Below are 26,043 nucleotides of genomic sequence, written 5' to 3' on the forward strand. Positions count from 1 at the left end.
AGGGAAAGCCCTTTAGCTTCATTTTCATTTTATTTGTAAAGCCAATATGTGTATATAGTTAGCAAAAGCAATGTGGGAACTTAATTGACGAAGATGAATGCCGGAGATTCTATTATGAAAATGAGGGAAACAAAAGCCAAAATGTTCAAACCATTGCCTATAAAGAAATCTCTATTTTTAGAAAGGCCCATAGTGATTCAATCAAAGTGATCGTGTACTAAAAGGGGTTTTTTAGTTTGTCATTTTCAGATATTGACATTTAACAATTTACAGTTTGATTTTTTTTCTCTTCAGAATTATATGTTTATAAACAAAATAAATAATTACACACTACTAATTAAGTATAGATTAAAGAATAGTTAGATATATATATGATAAGGTGTATTTTTCTTATTTTTATAAAAATAATAAAAATATATATTTTTTGAAAAATTTTATAGTCCATATTTATATAATATAAGAAGTTTTTATTGAACTAGTGGAAGGTTGTGGTGGGTGACAAGAAACTAATCAATTTAGTGGGCAATGTTCATCATTTTGTTTCGCACGCTCTGAAAATATATATAGTGATGCTTGGGCACAACACGCGAAGGGTCAACTTCATGGTGACCCTTTGATGAAAATTTTGCCATTTTATTTAATAAAAAACAAATTATATAAATGATCAAATGTGCTTTATTTTCTAAGTTGGTTGTGTAAAATATGGACATACAATAAATGATAAAACGTTTTAAAATTTTAAATATAAATATCATATTTGTATAACCATTTTGTATTAATCATGTTAATGTATTTAAAAATATTGAATTTATTAAATCATCTTTGTGTTTATGAAGTGTATGTTTGTGTTGTGCCAAAACTTATTAAATGTAATTTATTTTTGTATAAAATTGTATTTAATATGAAAGTATTTTTAAGGGTTATGTATGAGTTAAAGCATGATAAGCCCACTTAACAACAAATAAAGTGCATTTGTATAATCCTTTTTATAAAATAAGATCCATTGAAACACGTATTTGCTTTGTAAGTTAAGTGAATGGGTGTAGGTGGGAGGCATCACCAAAATCTAAGCATTGCCTCTTTATATAGGCTATTACTACACATGGGAAAAGAAGAAGAGTAAGGAAGAAGAAGAACAAAGGGGAACTTCTGTTGTGCGGCGCCTAAAAAAACGGTTAAAAAACGACGTGATCGGTTAAACAAGTGACCAGTTAAAATTTAGACCGGTTATGTTATATCATTTAACCAGAAATATTATCAAGCACAATAACATATTAGGTAGCGCTTAGATAATGTAATAGGTAGCGCTTATATAATAAAATAGGCATTTAACCGGAAATATTATCAAGTACAATAACAAATTAGGTAGCGCTTATATAATGTAATAGGTAGCGCTTATATTGACCTATTTTCTCATAAAAACGGTAAATTTAAACCGGTTACATTATAAATTGACCTATTACATTATAAATATCGGTTTCGATGTTTTCAGGATCGATACAATTTTAAATGTATCGACACTTTATGCGTGCAACTCGTTTGTGTTTTATTTTGGAAAAAAGTATCGACACATATTTAAAGAGTGTCGATACATAATGTAGACATATTTACTAATTAACCGGTATATTTTAAGCGGTTACATTGTAAATTTACCTGTTAAATAATAATTATCGATTTCGATGTTTCGAGGATCGATACTTTTTAAAAAATGTATCGACACTTTATGCGTAGACCTCATTTGCCATTCATTTTGAAAAAATGTATCGACACAAATTAAACAAAGTGTCGATACTTTATGTTGACCTATTCTCTCATGATCCCGATATATTTCTACCGGTTACATTGAAAATTTACCTATTACATTATATTTATCGACACAAAATCTAATAGTGTCGATACTTTATGTTAACCTGCTTTATAATTAAACGGTATATGTGTACTGGTTACATTGTCAATTTAACTATTACATTATATCATTTGTCATTAAAATAGTCTAATTTTACCACATACATTGTAATTTTACCTATTACTTTAAAGTTATTGAATTATGTAGTTATTGTATATACATGAATATGTCCTGCAAATTTAATGTTGTACCCACCCTTCAACTACCACCACTACCAATACCATATCCTATTGAAAGCACCACTGAAACATGTTGTTCAATGAACCTTTACTTACATACATCTCCATCAACTCCTGTTGGGACCATTGAAATTGCACAACAAAATTTTTGCCATGGATCATACTGATGCAGACAATGTTAAGCCAACCGAGGAATGCAATAAAGTACATAATGTTGATGAATCTGACATATTGGTTGGTAAGCTCTTCTCTTCATGTGATCAAGCTTGGTACTTTTACAAGGAATTCGCACGGGAACATGGGTTTAGTGCACGTCGGGGAACAACACGGCTTGACATGGAAGGGAATGTGAAGACATAAGAATTTTGTTGTTCCAAAGAAGGGTTTCGAGTATCAAAAGTCAATATCGTTGATCATCAACGTGCTCATACGCCAATCACAAGAACAGGATGCAAGGCTAGAATCGTAGTTACAGCAACAAATACAAACGATCAGTGGGTTATAAGTAAGTCTTATCAGAAACATAATCATGCATTGTGCACACCTGCTATGACACCATTTATGCGTTCTGATAGAGCTGTAAGTAAGGCTGATATCGATGAGGCAAAAACATTGAAAGAGGTCGGTGTTGGCATGTCACAAGTAATGAACTATTTAACGCAGCATGCATGGAGCTATCATAATGTTGGATTTACACATAAAGACCTCTACAATGCACTTTAAAGAAGCAAAGCAAAGGAAATCGTCAATGGGGATGTGAATGCGCTTATTGCTTACTTTGATTATAAGAAACATGATGATCCCGGGTTTTTTGTGACATACTCGGTAGACGAATCAGTGGCGTTGCATAATCTTATTTGGTCGGATTCTACATCGAGATCAGATTACATATGCTTCGGTGATGTAATTGCGTTCGACACAACGTACAAAGATAATTTGTATGGTCGACCAATTATGCCTATTGTCGGTGTCAATTATCACCATAACACAATTGTGTTTGCTACTTCCATAATCGCTGACGAGACATCCCAATCTTTCGAGTGGGTGCTACAGAATTTTTTAGAAGCCATGATGAACAAATCGCCTATTTCAGTTGTCACCGATGGGGATAGGGCAATGCAGAGGGCTATCAAATCTGTTATCCCTAATGCTAAGCACATATTATGTTCTTGGCATATTTCTCGCAATGCACAAGCTAACATTGGTGACCCAAAATTTACAGCATCATTCTCAAAATGCATGGTTTCTTGGTGGACAACCGACGAATTTGATATTCAATGGCGTTCAGTTATTTCAGAGTTCAACGTTGAAAAGCATCCATGGGTGATTGAGAAGGGAAATACTCGGCACTTATGGGCACAAGCATATCTAACCGATCATTTCTTTGCTAATATTCGCTCAACACAAAGGTGCGAGTCTATGAATGCTTCACTCGCAATTGCATTGAAACACAAGAAGACATATTTAGATGTTGTTCATGCAATTGAAGATGGAATTAGTAGAATGCGTCTGAACGAGTTGAAAGCGGATTACTTAAGTTCCCAGACGAAGCCCTTCCTGATCACAAAACTGGTTGAATTTGAAAGTCATGCTTCTGAGATTTATACGCGCGAATCTTTTCGTGTGTTCCAAGAAGAACTTCAACGGGAGACATTGTACCGGATTCATGAAGAGATTGAGTCATTATCAGATGAATGTCAATATTTTTATTTGAAAAAGTACAAAGAAAAAAATAGGACATTTGAAATTAGTTTTGATTCTCGTACGAAAACCCTAAATTGCTCATGCAAAAAATTTGAGACAGTTGGACTTCCATGTCGCCATCAACTTCACGTTTTGAAGAACTTGGATTACACATATTTGCCAGGGTCTTTGATTCAAATTAGGTAGACTAAGGATGCGAAGGCTTCTGCACCCAGTTTTGTTGATTTTAATGTGCCTCCAGAAATAATGCAAATGGCAAGGTTTGCTTCTCTACGTGCAACAACAAGTATGTTATGCTATGTTGCATCAAAGACAGACGCGTCTTTCAAAACCGCAAGAGATGAGATGAAAAGATTAACAGAAGAATTTGAGAACTCATTTGGTTTGAATGATTCAGTCAATCGGAGCAGTGTATTAAACAACGTTCGCGACCCTCAACGAAAACAACGCAAGCGAAAATAAGTAACAAAGAACAAGGTCGAGAAGAAAATTAGGCGATGCGGGTTCTGCAACGGTGAGGGACATAACAAACTAACATGTCCTCAAGTCAAGTTGGGTTTGAATACAAGCACGCAACCTACTTCAACTGATGTTTTTGAAGACGAAATAGACTGGTCATTCAGTCCCGCACATAATGTTAGAGACATTTGGAATAATGCAGACAACGATCTCCATATATCCTAAGTATCAACATGACTCCTACTGTGTATAGGAAACATGTACAACAACCTATTGTTATTGCAAATTAACCACATCATTCAATCATGTTTGAACATTACAACTATATTCGTATAAAATTAAAAACAATTCTTCAACAACTGAATACAACTATTATATGTAATGTTCAATCATATACTCCTTATGTTGTATGGATTCAGTCCCTAAACCCTCAAAAGAAAGCTTGTCTTACCAATTCATAGCTTACCATTTGGACCCTGAAAGGGTGTTTTATTGGCTATACAGTCAACATGATTATGAGCTTCCTTTATCATTTTGCATTCAGTCAGACTGTAGAGATTTGAAATTTGTAATGAATTAAAAGATCTTAAACACTTGAATCCAATTACCATTTCAAGAACAATTACATGAATACATTGATACTTACTGGTCGCTTTCGATTTTCTTCAATGTTGATACGCTGGGGCTCCATTTGAAGGTCATCACCGTCGGAGTGGAAGAGTTCTCTGCCTTTAGGGTTTTTCGTTTTGGGTTTTGTATATATAAGAAAAAAACACGCGTAATTTTCAAAAGTATCGACACTAATTTAAAAAGTGTCGATACATTCTGTAGACCTATTTTCTCATAAAACCGGTAAATTTAAATTGGTTACATTGTAAAGTGACCTATTACATTATAATTACGGGTTTCGATGTTTTTGTGATCGACACTTGATATAAATGTGTCGACACTTATTTGTGAACTTGTTTTGTTTGGAAAACACATTATGGACATTTTTGCCTTTGTTTTGTACCCCCAAGACTGCTGCAGCAGTCGATACCCCCAGAGGGAATGAATAATCGCCATATTTAGCAATACATTGTTTGACATCAAATTGCTCCATCAAGGATCGATACAATTCCCTCCGAATTGGTCGATCCTTTACTCCTATCAATGATCCAAACCTCATTTCACTCAGCACATTCAACTGATCATTCTTTTTAAGGTGTTCAATTAATGAATACACCCTTTTTATGCTGCACCTTGTCGACACATCCTACATTTTTTAACAATATATAATGTTATTGTTCTTATATATCTTGTATCAACGTATTTACAAGTTTAATGAATACCTTCTTTTCATGTGCTTTCCTCTGTTCTTTGTATTCTTTACTATCATTCCTTGACAGTTTGATGTAAGGTTCCTTTTGAGCATCACTCATCGAATTTCATTTCGACCTCACATCTTTTTTCACCTAATATTAAGCATAAACGTTTCTTAATCAATACATTAACGCTAAATAATACTCAATGTCAATTTCATTTTACATACCGAACCGCTGTGTGTGTCATCTTCCTTCATCCTTTTGCATTCGTCCATACTGTCAACATTTAAAATTTGTAATCAATTTAAAGTTCCTAAATACTTTAATACAATTACCATTTCAACAATAATAACAAAAAGAAATTGATACTTACTACAAGTACATATATCCACACTTTGGTTGCTTTCCACCCATTGACTTTATTTTTCCTTCATATATCAGTTTACGCAAATCAAATCAAATACTTGTATACAAAAATCGATAACCACTATTGTGGTAAAACGGTTGGTCTTCAATAAAATTTGAATGGACACTACAACAAGTGTCGGCACATTTATACAAACCTCAAATATCATTTTCTACCTATAATATTATATACAGGTATCCATATTTATTTTCTACCTATAATATTATATAATAATCGGTCCCAAAACCTCCCTATTTCCTTCAAACGAATGTGAACACTCAATACTCAAAGTATCGGCACATTTATACAACATATAATATCATTTTCTACCTATAATATTAAATAAAAGTATCGATATTTATCATCTACCTAGAAGATCACTTTCTACATGTAATCGGTCCCAAATACTTATTTACTGTAATAATAAAAAACTAAGGTTTCAACAACGTACCTTTCGATTTGAAATGCAGCAACAAACAAAACAAACTTCAACATAGAAATGCCTTCTGAAATACAACAACAATCACACTTCAATTTCAAAAACTCTATATATTTTCAGAGGAAATTTAGCTATGCCTTTATATTTACACCGGATATGTTATTTATATTTAATCGATACAATTACATAAGTGTCGATACTTTTATGTGAAGTGTCGATACTTTCGAGAGGATATTTACCTATTTCTCTTAAAGTGTCGATACTTGTTTACGCGTACTTATTAAAGTACCGACACTTTCAACATAACTGGTAGCGCTTTACCGGTTTTGTCGTTTCGATACCGGTTTTATCATATTTTTACCTATTATATTGTTATGGATCGATACATTTTCTTAAAGTATCGACACTTTTTAGGCGCTATAATTTATTCTCTTTTAAATTACGAAAGTGTCGATACTTATATTAATTTATCGACACTTTCAATATATCCGGTATCTTTTTACCGGTTTTATCATTTCGAGACCTCTTTTGTCATATTATTACCGGATATATTACTATGGATCGATACATTTGTATAAAGTATCGACACTTTTCAGGCGCTATAACTTCTTCTCTTTTAAATTACAAAAGTGTCGATACTTATATTAATTTATCGACACTTTCAATATATCTGATAGCTTTTTACCGGTTTTATCATTTCGAGATCTGTTTTGTCATATTATTATCTGTTATATTGCTATAGATCGACACATTTTTATAAAGTATCGACACCTTTTAGACGCTATAACTTCTTCTCTTTTAAATTACAAAAGTGTCGACACTTATATTAATTTATCGACACTTTCAATATATCTGGTAGCGCTTTACCGGTTTTATCATATTTTTACCTGTTATATTGCTATGGATCGATACATTTTTAATTTGTATCGACACAAACCGATAAGCTAAGTTTGCTGGTTGCCAAAATTTTTAATATTTTCTTCATGATTTCCACCTACAACATTGTTATTACTTGATATTTCAGGTAGCGCTAAACCAAATTTATTAAATATATTATAATGTATCCGATAACATCGTATATTAATTGTATATTAGTCCACCTTTCCTGACAATCCCAGAACAAAGAGTCAGCTTTGTTGTACGCAAATGAAAATATTAGCTGTACCTGCTTTACTTTAATTTTAATTTCTTTGGGATAATTTCTACGGGGGAGAGAGAATAAAAATTTTGGTCCTAATAGATGTTTGATCACAACCTATAACTAAGAGAAATAAGATGTATCAACTAAGAGCTTTTAACCACTTGTTCTATAGATTGTTGACTATTTTATTTTTAATTATAACTTTAGATTATCAAATGTTAAATTTTTATTTTTATTTTGTTAAATTGACTCGATAAAAAAATAACATACATTAAAGTTCGAAGAAAATATATCATTAAGACTGTATTAATTTATAATTAATCTATCATTAATTTAAAATTAGTTACTATGATATCTATGATAAAAAAAGTAACATACATTATTCTATTTTCATGCCACTTTTTTCATTTATATAAATTAAGATCATTATTTTAATACAATTAAGTCCAAATATTGAATGATGGGCTGTCTTGTATATCTTCACTTATAGAAGTATGAAAGAATGGATCGTAACAATTCTTTCAGATACTCAATTAAAATATCAAAAAAACATTAAGGTAAATATTTGTTTGGGTCCATTCGTTTTTTCCCCATAAAAGTTCTTTAATTTATTTATTTTATTTATAACTTTTTAAACAAAGTGTAAGTATTTGGGGGTATTTTTCCTTTTCTATTATTTTTAGTTCAATTTTACTGACTTTTTAGTTTAATTAAATTAATTAATAGTATAAATTTAAGTTGGTTGGGTTGAGTATGGTCATGAGATATTTGGGTTTTGATCTAGTTTAAATGATTTGGGCTTATGTTGGGATATTTGAGTTTAGCATCCTTTCTAACAAGGGTACATTACAAGTTTAGTATCATAACTATCATTTTTATTTTGTTTTGCTCACTCAGTTATTTTCTTTTTAAAATCACATTTAACATTTAATTTTAGTTTTTATTTTAGCCACCCACTATTAAAAGATTAACGACGATGCTCATGTGTCATCATAAGATAATGTCACTTCATCGTTGAAAAAAATAAAAATATTACGTCAATAGTTCTATTAGTTTTAACGATTAGTAACCAATATAAAATCAAAACATAACGTTATGTATGATTTAAAAAAAATAGTTGAGTGACCAAAATAAAATAAAAGTGATAATTGAGGCATTAAACGTGTAGTTTACCCCTCTAACAATTTAATGGAATCACTTAGAGTGCGTTTGGTTCATGGAATATAGCATTACCTCCGGGAATAAGATTACTAGAATGTAACTTTACCTAACACATTACTGGGAATGTTGTTGTAACATCCCAAACTATGGGTTAGTGACTAAATTGTAAAACTTCAGAATGTGGTGATTAAAGTAAGATATTTGAATAGTTCAATGAGTTATTCAGAAATATTTCCTGAAGGTTTTGGTAATTATTAAAGGAATCAAAGGGCAAAATTGGTCATTTAGCATGAAAGATATTTTTCCCTCTTATAAGATAAGGGAACCACGTGGGGAAAGGAGAGATTTCTCCAGAATTTTCTTCTTACTTCTCTCAGCCGTGGACTCCAACTTGCAAAGGTAAGATTTCTTAATAGTTGATTATTAGCTGAAACTTAAGTTGGGTTTCGATCATTAGATGATAACTAAACTTAAGGAAAGCTTAAGTTATCTTAAAATCAAAAGATGATGGAATTAGGAGAGATTAAAGATTATGAGTTCTTGAATGAAATCTTGATATAGAGTTGAAAATTATAATTGGAAGTTGCATTTGACTTGTCATCAATCTAAATAAGGAATATGAAGTGTTAGAATGAGATTTGGAATATGTTGATATTTGTGTATGATTCTTGAATGCCATATAAATGATATGATTGAGAGGTTAAAGAAGTGATTATTGAGTAGAAATAAGTGTATGAAAGTTAGGAATATTAAAGAATGTGAAATATGAAATGTTGAGAGGAAAATGAAGGGATTTTCGTGTTCAAAATGACATTTATGGGTTGTGTGCATCGGTACATCTTCAATGGGTATCGATGCACTCTCAAATAAATAAACATCAAATGCAATTAGTGCATCGATGCATAATGAGTGCATCGATGCACCCCCTTTAAGAAGAAAACATCGAATGTAACTGGTGTACCGATGCACATATAGTGCATCGATGCACGCGTTAAGGAATGCATCGATACACTGTAGAGTGCATCGATGCATACCTTCATTAAAAGATGAAAATAATATTTCTTTTAGCCCAAGAAGTGATAGTTTAAAATATATTAATTAGTATAATGATACGTATCAATGTATTACTATATAGGTTTAGAGCGTAATCATATTCCAGAACAATCGAAGAATTAGGATCGAACCAAAGCAAGGCTAAAGTGAGTGCATAGTGTATTGTATATGGTGATTCATGGAAATAAAACTTGTGTTAAGTTTATTTCCTATATTAAAATGCATGAATTAATGAATATAAGCATATAGTTTGTATAAGTGTAGACATCCGTTTTTGTCCTGGTCAAAAAATATTATTAAATATTATTATTATAAATATTAAATAAATATTTTACATTTTGTTGCAGGCTTTGGAGCCCAATTACAAGCCCAAATATTCCCCCAAGACCAATTACAAATCAAATACAGTCTCAGCAGATTACAACCCCATCTGTAACCCGGTTCAAGCACATGGTCGGATCTAGTAACCAAACCCAATCATGCCTATTTGATTCATAACCCATTAGGGTTTCCAGGCACCACCGCTTCTTGAGCCACACGATCTGGACCCATCCAATGGTCCAGATCAGTGGCCATTTAGGGTTTAACCCTAATTATCGAGCCAGCCGCCGAACGTTCCAGCTTCCAGCCACGCTAGCCGTCGCCGAACCATTCCAAAGCCATCCAGAAGCCATTATCGAGACATCGAGCCGAGACATCCCGGGCCACCACCATCGACAAGCATGCAAAATCAACACCCAACGTCAAAAACATGTTAACCTAATCCCAAAAATCACGGGAATCTAAACCTAATCCACCACCGATTTTCAACATTCAACAGACCCATATGCAATGATAAATGGAGGATTCGATGAAAAATGAGAAGGGGATTCGAACTAAAATAAAGAAAAAAAGAGATTCGGTGTAGGGGCTTTCGAATAAAAGAACGAAGAGAAAACACCGAACAAATAAGAAAAATAACAAGAGAAGAGAGAGTGCATACCTTGAGGAACTCCGGTGAAGGCTTAGGTCGCCGGAGATGAAGAAACCGAGAGGTTTCTTCTTAGATTTGCGACGGTCGGGCTACTTTTAGGCCAAAAGGACCTCAAATCCTTACTCTAGGCCACGAGAGGCTTCGAGTGATACCCACTTCTCTCCCCCGACGACGGCGTACGGCGGTGGCCGCTGGTCAGTGGCGGCCGGCACGGAGGAGGCTCGTCGGCCTTCGAGAGTTCTTTGGAACTCTCTCAAATTCTCTCTCACTCACGCTGAAGGAAAGAAAAATGAGAGTTGGGGTTAATTTTGAGGTGTTTAACAGCTCTTATAGTAGACCCCAAACGGCATCGTTTCGAAGGGGACCAGTGCAACATTTTCGTGCGTGGGTAAAATCCTTTAGGGGCCCTTATGTTTTTGTATTATGCTATTTTAGTCATCAATGAAATTTTTAATTTATGTTGTTTTGGTTTCCTATGTTGTTTATATTGCAATCTCTTCCATATTTGCTTTTAAACACTTGTATGTCTAAATTTTGACTGGGGTCATTATACTTACTTATTTTTACTTATTCAATACAAGTTTATACTAGTACATTTTAGTCCTTTTGCTTAGTTTATACTAGTACATTTTAGTCCTTTTTATTATATTTTATTTTCTTTAAATCCAGTCCTTGTATGTTTTCTTAATATATTAGGTTTAATATCTGTCCTATGCCATTAGTTTTGAATAATATTTATTTTAACCCCTCGTATATACTAATATATATAAAATTGTGGATTTTATGATTTGGTTCTTATGTTTGACTTAGTATTCATTTTATTTACTGTATTTAAAACTTTAGTGTTTGGGGTTTATTTCCCATTAGGTCCTTACCTGTCATGTAAATATATTTGCTTGGTATTTCATAATTCTTGAATATTTGTATATCGATTATCCTCATGTATTATGCTCATATTAATTAATCTTATTTTGGTCTTTTAAATATTATTGATCTGCTTTTATTTCTTATGAACTTGCATATTTAACATGTTGCATATTTGTCATTTTACATCATTTTATAAATATATTTGTAGAATGGGCGTAGAAAGCACCACATGATCAAAGTGATGTAATCCAATATGACATTCAAATCAAATACAAACTTGAAATAAATTAATTATATTTTGCTAATTATTAATTCATTTCATTTTAAGTACGAACAATACCATGAATATTTCTATATAACTATCTATTTTATTTTGTACAAATTATTGATTTTTATTTATATTCAATTCGTATATTTATTAATGAGAAAATATTCTTTTACTGATAAGAAGTAGTCGAATTAGCTTTCCCGATGAAGGATTGTTAATTTCGAGATTTCCTTTCGAGTTAAAGAATTTTATGTAATGAATTAATTCGAAGCAAATTAAACAATGTCCAGTAAACGAATCATATTTTAATTTCTTATTCGATTTATAAATTTCACTATTACGACAACATGTAAGCAACACAGTACCCATTTTGGGTGTTATGGGGTGTTAATCCTTCCCCACACGTAACCAACTCCCGAACCCGTTTTAATCAAATATTCGGTAAACGCATACCAGTTTTTGTCTTAAAAACGATTTTTCTTAAAATTGTTTTTAAAAAGACATTTTTAGGTATTCGACCTACCTAACCCAAAGGTCGATGGCGACTCCTATTTATTTTCATCCAAATTAATTCCAATTCAGCAAATTTTCTAAATTAAAGTCGTAACCGTTTTGAAAACAATAAATTATTGTTCTACCCTAAAAAAATGGTTATGACAGCTTAGCGACTCCGTTGGGGACCTTTTTTAGAGAGTTAAGCTGTAGGACACTTACACATTGTCGTTTTAGTAGAAATTATGAGTTCGAGTCTTTAGTTAACTTATGATCAGTTTATGGAAGTTTTTAATTGCTTCATTTTAATTGTCATACTAACATAAGAAGCAGAAAAGGATAATGAATTCAAAATAATTCTATCATGCATTAATTACATTTTTTCATGTGAATAAAATTAATCTTGAAAATCTATCCCCTGGGGATACCTCTTTTCAAGGACTTCTGTGTATGAGATGATGAACGGCTTTGTTTCATTTATCCATATATGTATATATATATATATATATATATATATATATATCCATTATTGTCCCCTTTTGATCCTATAATATTTTTTTCTTCTGATTCAACTCTAACCAAATATCACCCTCCACATTAGGGGACAAGGTGAAAGAAATCTGCTCACATGAGTTAAGACATCAATTTAGAGTAAATACCGAAAGGTGAAACAAATATCAAGTTCGAATGTGTGTAGACTATTGCAATATCTTCCATATTTGCTTTTAAACACTTGTATGTCTAAATTTTGACTGGGGTCATTATACTTACTTATTTTTACTTAAGCAATACAAGTTTATACTAGTACATTTTAGTCCTTTTGCTTAGTTATTGTATTGTTGGTTATGTTTCTATTATTGTTATTATATTTTATTTTCTTTAAATCCAGTCCTTGTATGTTTTCTTAATATATTAGGTTTAATATCTGTCCTAGGCCATTAGTTTTGAATAATATTTATTTTAACCCCTCGTATATACTAATATATATAAAATTGTGGATTTTATGCTTTGGTTCTTATGTTTGACTTAGTATTCATTTTATTTACTGTATTTAAAACTTTAGTGTTTGGGGTTTATTTCCCATTAGGTCCTTACCTGTCATGTAAATATATTTGCTTGGTATTTCATAATTCTTGAATATTTGTATATCGATCATCCTCATGTATTATGCTCATATTAATTAATCTTATTTTGGTCTTTTAAATATTATTGATCTGCTTTAATTTCTTATGAACTTACATATTTAACATGTTGCATATTTTTAGGTATAACATTAAATAAATTTATTATTATTTTATGTTATAAATATTTTATTTTTCATTTTACATCATATTTGTTCTATTATATTTCCTTAAATATTAATATTATTCGAATAGTTTCGAGAATGATATTTGTAGAATGGGCGTGGAAAGCACCACTTGATCGAAGTGATGTAATCCAATATGACATTCGAATCAAATACGAACTTGAAATAAATTAATTATATTTTGCTAATTATTAATTCATTTCATTTTAAGTATGAACAATACCATGAATGTTTCTAAATAACTATCTATTTTATTTTGTACAAATTATTGATTTTCATTTATATTCGATTCGTATATTTATTAATGAGGAAATATTCTTTTACTGATAAGAAGTAGTCGAATTAGCTTTCCCGATGGAGGATTGTTAATTTCGAGATTTCCTTTCGAGTTAAAGAATTTTCTGTAATGATTTAATTCGAAGCAAATTAAACAATGTCCAGTAAACTAATCATATTTTAATTTCTTATTCGATTTATAAATTTCACTATTACGACAACGTGTAAGCAACACAGTACCCATTTTGGGCGTTGTGGGGGTGCTAATCATTCCCCACACGTAACCGACTCCCGAACCCGTTTTAATCAAATCTTCGGTAAACGCATACCAACTTTTGTCTTAAAAATGATTTTTCTTAAAATTATTTTTAAAAATATATTTTTAGGTATTCGACCTACCTAATTCAAAGGTCGATGGCGAATCCTATCTATTTCCATCCAAATTAATTCCAATTCACCAAATTTTCTAAATTAAAGTCATAACCGTTTTGAAAACAATAAATTATTGTTCCACCCTAAAAAAATGGTTATGGCAATAAGTATATGGGTTATATGTTATGATATGTATGGATATATGTTAGAGTAATAAATCATACGAATATATATAAATATATATCTAATTCATGTGATTAGATAAGAAGATGATATAGGTTATATGATCATGAACTATGTAGATAATAAAGATTTAAGTAATAACAAGAGAAAGTGGTATACACATGGTGGTATAAATACCCAGAATTATATGGACATGTAATATAGGTTAGGTAATGAGGAATTATGGGTCTATATGACTAGGAGAAGATATAAGAACCATGGGTGAAATATATAATAAGTGTACACAAACTCTAGGGAATGTTATAAGTGGAAGGGAACTATATGACATATAGTATATTGTAAGGCAATGATTTATGTGAAATATGCTAACCAAGTATAAGTTATGTAAGTTTGATTCTATGTAACTAATATGATGGACTCATGTGATTAAATGGAGACTGAAATAAGTTGAGTAACATTGTGTATATATATGATAGAAAATGAGAATCAGATGTAACTAAGAAACACTGGCATAAGTTATTATACTAACATTTAATAGTAGTTATATAAGAATTATATAGGAAATCATAAGTGAATATAGGTTTAGATAATAAAATATGTGAGGTTGAATTAATTAAATATATGGAATTAGTATAAATTTTTTATGTTGTAAGAGATTATGCAAATCGGTAAGATAAGTTATATGGTATTGATATAAGGGTATATGTATAAAATTATATGAGATGAGTTGTGAAACTATGTGATATGCTATGAGAAATGACCCATGTGAATACATGAGCTTATTTGAATTAGTGATGTGAATGTATATGTGAATATAAGTAATATGAGCTACGTGCTTATGAGATATGAATATGGAACATGAGCTATGTGAAAATAAGTTAAGTAATTACATGGGCAAATGGAAATGTTATGTGAAAAGCTATGTGGCTATGTGAAGATGTGTAATGGTATAAAAGATAATGTCCATGTTATGTGATATGAGAGCTAGGGGTATAGTTGGCATGCCAAGAGTCGAGGGATAAACAATGGTCCTTCGGGACATAGTGGTTCTTCGGAACAATCAGTGGTCCTTCGGGACAAATATTCAGTGCCCCTTGAGGGAATTATACGAGCTGTGGTGATAGCATAGTGTACAACCTCTATGTACTCACATATATTTAGTTCTCACATGTGTACGTGAGCTAATAAAGAGATAATGTAAATAAACTTGATATGATGATATGTTTGTTTCCTTGTGAAATGTTATGTGTGATATATGATTGTACAAATGGTAATTATAAGATCATATGATAAAAGGAATCTATGATAGTGATAAAAATGAAGATGATGATATAGTTGCTTGATTGTATATGTTACATGATATAAGTGAGTACATGTTAAGATATATGATATGAACATGAGAGATTATATGAACAAGAGAATAAGAGATATGAATGATAATGACGTGTATGTATGTATGTATGTATGTATGTATGTATGTATGTATGTATGTATGTATGTATGTATGTATGTATGTATGTATGTATGTATGTATGTATGTATGTATGTATGTATGTATGTATGTATGTATGTATGTATGTATGTATGTATGTATGTATGTATGTGTATGTATGTATGTATGTATGTATGTATGTGTATGTATGTATGTGTATGTATGTATGTATGTATGTATGTATGTATGTATGTATGTATGTATGTATGTATGTATGTATGTATGTATGTATGTATGTATGTATGTATGTATGTATGTATATGTATGTATGTATGTATGTATGTATGTATGTATGTATGTATGTATGTATGTATGTATGTATGTATGTATGTATGTATGTATGTATGTATGTATGTATGTATGTATGTATGTATGTGTATGTATGTATGTGTATGTATGTATGTATGTATGTATGTATGTATGTATGTATGTATGTATGTATGTATGTATGTATGTATGTATGTATGTATGTATGTATGTATGTATGTATGTATGTATGTATGTATGTATGTATGTATGTATGTATGTATGTATGTATGTATGTATGTATGTATGTATGTATGTATATATGTAGTGTATTTGTTGCATGAATAAGGATATGAGTGGTATGATATAATAGTAGTAATTATTCATGCATGATTACAAGTTATAGTTTACATTATATTTTATTTGCCTCACTAAGTCATTGAATTAGCGTGTGAGTGTTTCACATGTAGGTTCTGAAAAGCGAGAGGAGAAGTGAAGAGGAGCAAGACAGGTCAGACTCTCATTTCCACAGATCAGATCAGAATTGTAGTTAAGTGTAGATATTTGGTTGTATATAGTGTGTTGGCATGTAACGAAATTGTGAATTATTAATGCTCTGATTGATTTTATTTATTTTGGTCCAACTTGTGTGAATTAACATCTTTTATTTAAATGAAAGTTTTAAATTTTCATGATTTTCTTTAAGAGTCAAAGTTTGAAAAGTTAATGTGACATCTCGGACTCGGATCCGGGTCGGATACGGGTTGGGGGTGTTACAGTTGCATTGTTGTGTTTGGTTTGTCTAGCAGGAATGTATATTTTACCAAATTGTCTTTGTTATATATTTGTTTTTTAAAACAAGTTGAATTCTAAATATTCAAATAAAAATATTTGTATAAAAGATCATAGAAAATATATTATTTGTATTATTTTTAATTTATATATTTTCTTTAAAAAAATTAAATTCATAAAATTTATATATATATATATATATATATTTACAAAATTTAGAAGATAAATTAGTTTAATGAAAGGGTTTAATTTTATTTTAACCCTTGAACTTCATATAAACTTATAATTTACCCTTCATAGAATTTTTTTATTTAATGGTTAGGATAAGGATATTTTTGAAAAAAAATTGTTTTAAGGGCAATTTAGTCCAAAGTCATGGGAAAATATTAATACCTAAGGGATTGGGAGAATGACTTCCTAGTAATAAGCCCCCAAAATACCAATGTTGAGAATGACTTATTACTCTTATTGGGAATCTTTGCAATCCAAACATGGATATCACATTCCGAAAAAAACTTTTTCCCCGATAATCTTCTTTTGCCCCCTTCCAAACGCACCCTTATATATTAAAATGTCCAAGAAAAAGATAGTCGAAATGATTTTATTTCATTGTTTAATTTTTTTTTTAAAAAATCGCAATGATTTAATGTTGCTTAACGAGTAGAGTTGGCTGTTAAAAGAAGACTTGAGAGATATTACTTTCTTTTAAGTCCAAGTTTATTTTTAATCTAACTTTTGATTGCTACTCTTCCAATTATTATATCCTCAAGTTTGATTCCGTATTGTGGACATAAGATGGTTCCTGAAAACTTTAATCCTGTCATTGACCTTTTGTCTATTACACAATAAAGAGTTCAACTCAAAAAAATTTAAACATGCGTTTCAAATCAAGACCTAGAGATAACAATTATTTTTTAACCATTCAGATTGTTTGACTCATATATGATAATTGATTTATTAAAACAGAACTTTCCAAGTTGAAACAGTCCAAAATTCTGAACCACACACATTCCTTCAGATATCGCTCTAATTTATCGTCGTTGTTGTTTCAAGAGTTTGCATCTTACAAAACTTCAAACAATTCAATTAACTTTATTTCTATGGCAATTTCAAGATTAATTTCATTTTCCATAAAGAGATTACAAGTTTTTCAATTATATTTGGCCACTCAATTTTTTTTTTCAAAATTAAATCTAACATTACATTTTGATTTCATTTTAGACATCTACCTTTAAAAAAATAAATAGTGATACTGACGTATCATCAGAAGGAAATGACACATCATCATTGAAAAATAAAAAATGTCACATTAATAATTCTGTTAATTTTCTAACGACGGGTGATTAAAATGAAACCGAAACTAACGTTAGGTATGCTTTTGAAGAAAAAATAGTTATATGACTAAAACAAGACCACAATAATAATTGAGTAACTAAATACATAGTTTATCCTAAATAATAATATGTTTATATGATTATAACTAAAATCAATTATTAAAGTACATAAACAGATGAACCAATAATCAATATATATTGAAACTTAACCAAAATAACATATTATTTTCATGTGATAAATTAAAATGTGAATGCTTATTGATCCAAGACTCCAGTCTTTACCAATTCTACCAAATCTCATTATCATTTATGCACTTATCTCTATACTTAAACAATATTAAAATAGTCAAATGATTCCTATTATATAAAATAATTTTAAAAATAATATAACCACTTCTTATTTCGGCTGGAGAAAAGAATAATCCCTTTTAAGATGTTGGTTCATTAAATTGAAGCAATAAATTTAGTTTAAATTTCCCCATTTGAGTAATTTGCAAGAAAATTAGAAATGATATTGAAAAATATATACCTATTTTATACCTTAAAAATAATACCTACCTCCCAAGTTAGAAGTTAGGATTTGTGGTGCCAATTGTGGCACTTTAAATGGATCAACAAATAAATATGATAATGAAATTTCAACTTATTTGGAAAAAAAATTAATGTCTTGGTTATATAAGTCGTTATTTCCTTTGATTTTATTATGAGTAAACTATAATATTTTTAAGAATGATAATATTTGATGTATCGTCAATAAACTATAATACATCACTTCATTAAAAATGAACAAAAAATTGTAAAAAAATATATTAAAATATTTGTACATCTATATTATTATTAATTTTTAATTGAGTAAATTAATGCTACATGATGATATTTTTATCTTTTAATAATTTTATAGTCTTTAAATAAAACAATTAAAAATCGATTCATCAAAAGATTAAGTTTATATTTAATATGGTTATATTAATAATTTTTTAATATTTAATTTATGAGATTGGTTGGAAAGATTGACTTCGTAATGAACCTATACAATACTTAATATGAATTAATTAATTCATAAATTTAAAACCAATAATTATAAAAAAAGTCTAATCATCTAATTTTTGCAAAAAATATATTAATTATAAACAAAATAGCCGAAATAATGTATGTGGAGTTTAGGGTTTAGGGACTTGTAGAAATTTATAAGTATATTTTTTTTTAGTTTTAACTTTTACCTTTGGTAGGTGAGAAGTTACAAAATATTTTTGGGTTATAAATACCAACCCCATTGCCATTTGGCATCCCAGACAAAACCCAACAAAGCAAAGCACCAAAATCCCACAGCACAAGGGCCAAGCTGCGCCTACAAATTCCCAGACAAAAATCAAACATGCCAACTGACAGCTCTTCTTCTAATGGCACCACCGTCTGTGTCACCGGTGCCGGTGGCTTCATCGCTTCTTGGATTGTCAAGCTTCTTCTTCAAAAAGGTTACACCGTCAAAGGCACTGTAAGGAATCCAGGTTGGTTGCATTCCATTCTCTCTCTTTTTAATGCAGTTTAAAGTCGTTAATATTTGATTATGTTATATGCGTTTTTATTTATCTTTTTGGACGTTGGCTTTTTTTGTTTTAGATGATCACAAGAATTCTCATTTGAGAGAGCTTGAAGGTGCAAATGAGAGGCTATCTCTTCACAAAGCTGATCTTCTTGATTACCAGTCTCTTAAGGAAACCATTAATGGTTGTGATGGAGTTTTCCATACTGCTTCACCTGTGACTGATGATCCTGTAAGTTGGTTTTTCCTTTCATCTCTCTCTCTCTCTTTTTTTTGGGTTGAATGTTGAAATTCGTGTTTGGTTGCAGAGGAAGTTTGGTGAGAAAAATATAAAGATGAACCAACTTTACTTCCTTTTATAAAAAAAAAAAATTTGAAAGACGCTGCTCAACTAAGACAACGTTGAAAATGTACAATGATATTGCTTTCTTAACCAACTATTTTCGCCAACTTTATCCGCGAACGCGGTGGGCCACCATCCTCATAGCTAAAATTACTTAGATTCTTCAACGGAGAATTCCATTTACTTAAATATGTTTCTGATTATTTTCCTCAGATCCTTTTGTTCATAAATTTCCCGTCAGATTGTTTAAAGAGAGTTTTGAAATCTGAATAATGTTTTCCAGGAAAGAATAATTAATTGACTAGTATTAACACCTAAGGATTTTGAAGATCGGTAGTTGAGGTATCTATCTTTTTCGTATTAATTGAAAGGAACAAATGGTGGAGCCGGCCGTGATCGGCACAAAGAATGTGATAATGGCAGCGGCGGAGGCCAAAGTTCGACGTGTGGTGTTCACGTCGTCAATTGGAGCAGTGCACATGGACCCCAACAGGGGCCCTGATGTAGTTGTGGATGAGTCTTGCTGGAGTGATCTCGAGTTCTGCAAAAATACTAAGGTGATTTTTCTTTCCTACCAAACACATTTACAATTTATTTTGTTTCTATTTTTCCATCCAATCAAACAAAATCAAGGCACATGTTAAATTCTCCCCATATATAACAACCTGATTAATGGTCCATTTGGATTATTGATACTCTCGATTTCAAAAAGGAAAACAACATTGAAAATTGGGTTATTTTTGCTAATCTAATTTGGGATTGATTTGGATTACTTTTTTTGGGAGATTTTTTTTATAATTGGCATTCCAGAGGAGTTAAACATTTCGGATTAGTTCATTAAAAGATTTAGGTTCAATGGTCATAAAATGTAGAAAAGGAAATTTTGGAGATGAACTAAATGATTGGTTCATGCAATTGCAGAATTGGTATTGTTATGGGAAGGCAGTGGCGGAAAAGGCAGCCTGGGAAACAGCCAAGGAAAAAGGGGTGGACATTGTGGTGGTAATCCCAGTTTTGGTGCTGGGTCCATTGCTGCAATCAACTGTGAATGCCAGCACCGTTCACATCCTCAAGTACTTAACCGGCTCCGCAAAGACCTATGTCAATTCGGTCCAAGCCTATGTTCACGTCAGAGATGTTGCGTTAGCACACATTCTTGTCTTTGAGAATGCCTCTGCCTCCGGCCGATACCTGTGCGCCGAGAGCGTCCTCCACCGTGGAGAGGTGGTGGAGACTCTAGCCAAGTTCTTCCCCGAGTATCCCATCCCTACCAAGTATGTCTTTGACTGTTAATTACTCACCCAAATTATTCCTTTTTTCTTCATATAAACTTTGACAAAATTTTGGTTGTTAAGAAACTTTATTTAAAAAAGGAGTTTAAATTTAGGAAGTGGGGCAACCCCTCTCTGATGTTTGAGAATCGGCAAATTGGGACACAATCAAGAGTTGTTTTTCTAATATAAAGAGGGTCATATTTTAAAATCCAATGAATTATGTCAAAGATTATGTTCATAAAGCAGTGAAATTATAAGGCTCACCTTTAGATGTTTTAGTTTAACTAATGTTTTAGTCAGAGATGTTTTAGTTGTTAATTTCCTGTCAGTTTGTGCCACTTTATATCTAGAATTATGGATATTGTCTATTTCCACATTCTCCAACCTACTGAACTACTCCTAGGTGTTTTATTTGTACTTGCCTTCAACAAATCCGCATAGCAGAATTTGAATGCTATATGGGTAGGAGGATTATTATTATTTGATACATTAATTTTTACAAGTGATCTTATAATATATCTTATTTAAATATTAGTTGTGATAAGTTTTGGAAATTAGATAGCATATATTTTAATCATTGTTTAATTGGCTAATTGAAAAATGTCAAATCTTACCTAACATTGGAGAATTGAAGAAAAAACACGAGCTTAACCCTAGCCCGCGCTTCAAAGAGAGCTTTATCCACAACTTGTTGACTGGTAAACTTGGATAGTGACAGTAAGAAATTCATGCCTCCTTCAAAAGATTAATCATATTCCAGGAAAATTGGAAGGGATTCAGATTTTAAATTAAAAGGTTGAAGATTATGTTATTCAAACATATGAATGAAAACAGTCGAAATACGAATATGTGTCTAATATATATCTATTGAGAAAAATAAAGAGTTGGATCAGTAGATATATGCATGGATTAGGTAAACCATGATTCATTCTCAAGTGCAAGAGGGTGGGAGTGGTGTGGGGTAATCGGTGCACGAGCTTTGTCAAAATGACAAATCTTGCCTAATTCTCCTAGAAAAAGTGAATGGTGTTTTTTTTATTAAAAAAAAATAGGTAAATGGAAATGGTAGTTGAAAAGGATCTTCACCAACTGCAAAATGTCCTTGTCAGCTTATCACAAGAAAATGAATATTTTATTGTACCCACTACCTACTCAACTTCAATCATGGACAGGGAGGTTTCCCATTCAAAGGAAATTGATTTATTTATTCTCATTCTTTTGAATATTCAATATCTTCTCCTGCAGGTGGGAATCCAGGGGACCTTTCAATTTTGGTTAAATGAAGAAAAAAAGTTGCAATTTTTGTGTCCCTTACCAATTAATTATTCGCAGATGCTCAGATGAGAGTAATCCGAGGAAAAAGCCGTACAAATTCTCGAACCAGAAGCTGAGGGAGTCGGGACTGGAGTTCACCTCGGTGAAGCAATGCTTATACGAAACGGTGAAGAGCTTGCAAGAGAAAGGACACGTGACAATACCACCTCAATCCCAGGAAGATTCAGTGCTTCGTATCCAATCTTGAAAGGTTTTGATCACACAATGAGTACTTGTGCTTAAGCTAGAGACGTGCAATTTGCATTACTGGATGTATGGACCAACTGTCCTTTCTACCTATTTTTATGGGGTGCTTATTATATCATTGCTGCTTCTAAATCCTCTCTTCATCGATAAACCACATTTGATTTGGGCACGCAATGTAAAGGTTATAATAATAACAATAATATTCCTACATATTATGCTTTCCAATCTTACCCTGTGGACTGGATACGATTGTTCGGCTTAAATAAAAAAAATTATATATTCTTGTGTCTAAATCAATAATCAAGTTGATCAGATGATTATCATTTTTATTTAGTTAATTTGATCTATTGACTCATAGATTCAACAACAATTAAAAAATAAATTCAAAAAATAATTAGAAAAATATAAAAGAGAGCATAGCTCAATTCAACCCAAGGATTTTGGTAAAAATGCCCAGGCCCAAGAGCAAAAAAAAAAAAAAACTCAGTTGACAGTCTCGGGGCACAGATCAGCCCACAGACCGTGATACAAACACCACCTCGTCAAAGGTCAAACAAATGATTCTTGCATTGCTAGTTTCTTACCTTAAAAAATTGTAAATTTCTTCTCGGTGATCAGCACAGTCCTAACAGCGTCTTAACATTGTGCTAAGTAGTTATCCTTTTCTAGGTCAATTGCACCACAATTTAATGGTGTTAAAACTACGGGTGTGCAAAATAGTCTGATCCGTTGTTTGATTTGAAAATTTGAAAATCTGATTTTTATTTTTAGATATTTGAAAAAAAATCAGATAATCGGATCAGATACATATTGATTAAATTTTAATTTCGAATTATCAATAAAAATAAGCTTTTAATATATATATATATATAACCTCTAATCTCAATAAATAATTAACCCACTAGCCTAACAGGCGAACCCTAACATAACTAAAATACCTTAACCTTAAATTTGAATTTCTCCAAAATCTGAAAGTTTTGCAGACCAACCTCACGTACGACAGGAAATAGGAAGATGGATACTCATCTCTCTATTACGGTTCATAAATAATTAATAATAATTAAAAAGAAAAAGAAGAAAGAGATGTTGATTTTGTATGTAGCAGATTTTGATTAAATAAGAAAAAAATTAAAATTTATTGTTTACTCATTGTTTACAGATTTACAGTATTTTATTTCTCCAATGGTATTAAGTAACAACAAAGTATTTTAAAAGTAAAATAAAAAATAAATGGCAGTGGGGCATCCAATAGCATAATTTATGTTAAATAAACAGTATGCAATTGGAAAACAAGAACATATCAATATATTTATTTTTTGATAAATTAATTTTAATGTGCGGATTCGGATATTCGATCCGAAAACTTAAGATATCCCAATTAAATAAATATTTAAAATGAATAAAAATTTAAGTCATCTAGGGATAGTCGACCAACACACAACTCATTAACACTTGATTTTGATACAAAATTTCTTTTTATCTTATTTCTCATATTTTTATTTTGTTCAATTTGATCTTACATGTTTTCTTTAATTCTCTTTTGATCTTACATAATTTTATTTTAATCTAAATTATCAATAATTAGTAACAACTTTTAAAAATAAAAACTCGAATTCGTACAAAATTGTTATCGGTTATTAACAATTTTATGGGTATTAAAAAATTCAATGTTATCAAAACCGGACAGGACCAGTAGGTTCGACCGGTTGAACCGGGAACCAATTGCCTGTCTGGTCCAGTCAGCCTCCAAAACCAATTTTGCAATGAACCGATTGGAAACCGGTAAAACCGGATTTTTTTTTAAATTAAATCAAACGACGTCATTTGTTATGATTTTTTCAGCCCCAAATTTATTTTAATTATATAATTATCATGAAAAAAATGAAGGTTAATCTTTGCTTGTTTATTTTAGTTATATACTTATATTTATTATTTAATATGTTTTACACTTTTACTTTTAATTGTTAAGTATTTTTTGGGAATTTAAATTTAACTTTGTATTTATTTATCATATTGCTAGGTGAGTGATGTTGTGGACTTTCAAGTTCAAAGTGATGTTATGGAGTTTCAAGTTCAAAGTGGTGATGGCGGTGATAGTTCAACTAATGAAAAAGTTTTTCCTAATATTTTGAAATTTGAGGGAATCAATTTCAATGAATATTATGATGATTGATACTTGTATCAATTATGTACTTTTTTTATTATTTAGTTGTTGATGAATTTCATTAGGTATTGACCTTAAATATTATGTTGTAGTTGATTTAAATCATTTTGTTTCACTTGATATTATTGTATTTAACTTATATATGTTATGACTTTGATATTTTTATACATTTTAATATTGTAAACTTAAAAAGAGTATTATATATATATATATATATATATATTAATATTGCTTTGAATATTATGTAAAATTTTAAAAAATATTATTTTTTATAAACCGATTCAACCGCGGTTTAACCCCATTGAACCAGTATCTTCATCGGTTTAAGGTCCAGTCCGATTTTAAAAATATTGAAAAAATTAATTAATTTATTAAATATTTATAATTTAAAATAAATCACTTTTTACACAGTTTTCTTGTTGAAATATTATAGGTCCATTGAAATGATCAAACGCGAAATATACACTCTTTTCAAACTAGGAAAAGTCGATTGCTTTTTGGGTGAGAAACAAGTTCAATGGTTCACGGTTGAGTCTTTTGGTGTACGTTCTTTTTCTTCTTAAGTAGTAGAAGAAAGGTTCTTTTTAGTAAATTACACGAGTAATACTAAATTATTATTATTTATTTTGATCATGAAATTGAATGAATTTAAAGTACACGAGTAATACTAAATTACTATTATTTATTTTGATCATGAAATTGAATGAGTTTAAAGTGTACGCTGCATACCGAAATACATTATTAATGTGATACACCGATGTACACTACTAGTTAAATTATTCTTATTAAATAAATATTTAAAAATATAATGATGTATCCACAATTAATCATTTATTATTATTTAA

At 30.7% G+C, this 26,043-nt stretch overlaps 1 protein-coding gene across 1 annotated transcript in view; it reads left to right on the forward strand.

Moving 5' to 3' along the window:
* Nucleotides 1-3,632: 3,632 nt before the first annotated feature.
* Nucleotides 3,633-26,043, forward strand: part of LOC120133511 (cinnamoyl-CoA reductase 1-like) — a 42,828-nt gene continuing 20,417 nt past the window's right edge. Inside the window, exons 1-7 of the mRNA XM_039150081.1 lie at nt 3,633-3,638; nt 14,393-14,411; nt 19,699-19,861; nt 19,974-20,128; nt 20,611-20,796; nt 21,161-21,513; nt 22,846-23,038. Coding sequence (XP_039006012.1) covers nt 19,729-19,861; nt 19,974-20,128; nt 20,611-20,796; nt 21,161-21,513; nt 22,846-23,035 — 1,017 coding nt within the window. The 5' untranslated portion in view covers nt 3,633-3,638; nt 14,393-14,411; nt 19,699-19,728 and the 3' untranslated portion in view covers nt 23,036-23,038. The remainder of the gene's footprint in view (nt 3,639-14,392; nt 14,412-19,698; nt 19,862-19,973; nt 20,129-20,610; nt 20,797-21,160; nt 21,514-22,845; nt 23,039-26,043) is intronic.

The sequence above is a fragment of the Hibiscus syriacus genome, unplaced genomic scaffold (assembly GCF_006381635.1).
Source record: "Hibiscus syriacus cultivar Baekdansim isolate YM2019G1 unplaced genomic scaffold, ASM638163v2 tig00110580_pilon, whole genome shotgun sequence".
Lineage (NCBI taxonomy): Eukaryota > Viridiplantae > Streptophyta > Magnoliopsida > Malvales > Malvaceae > Hibiscus > Hibiscus syriacus.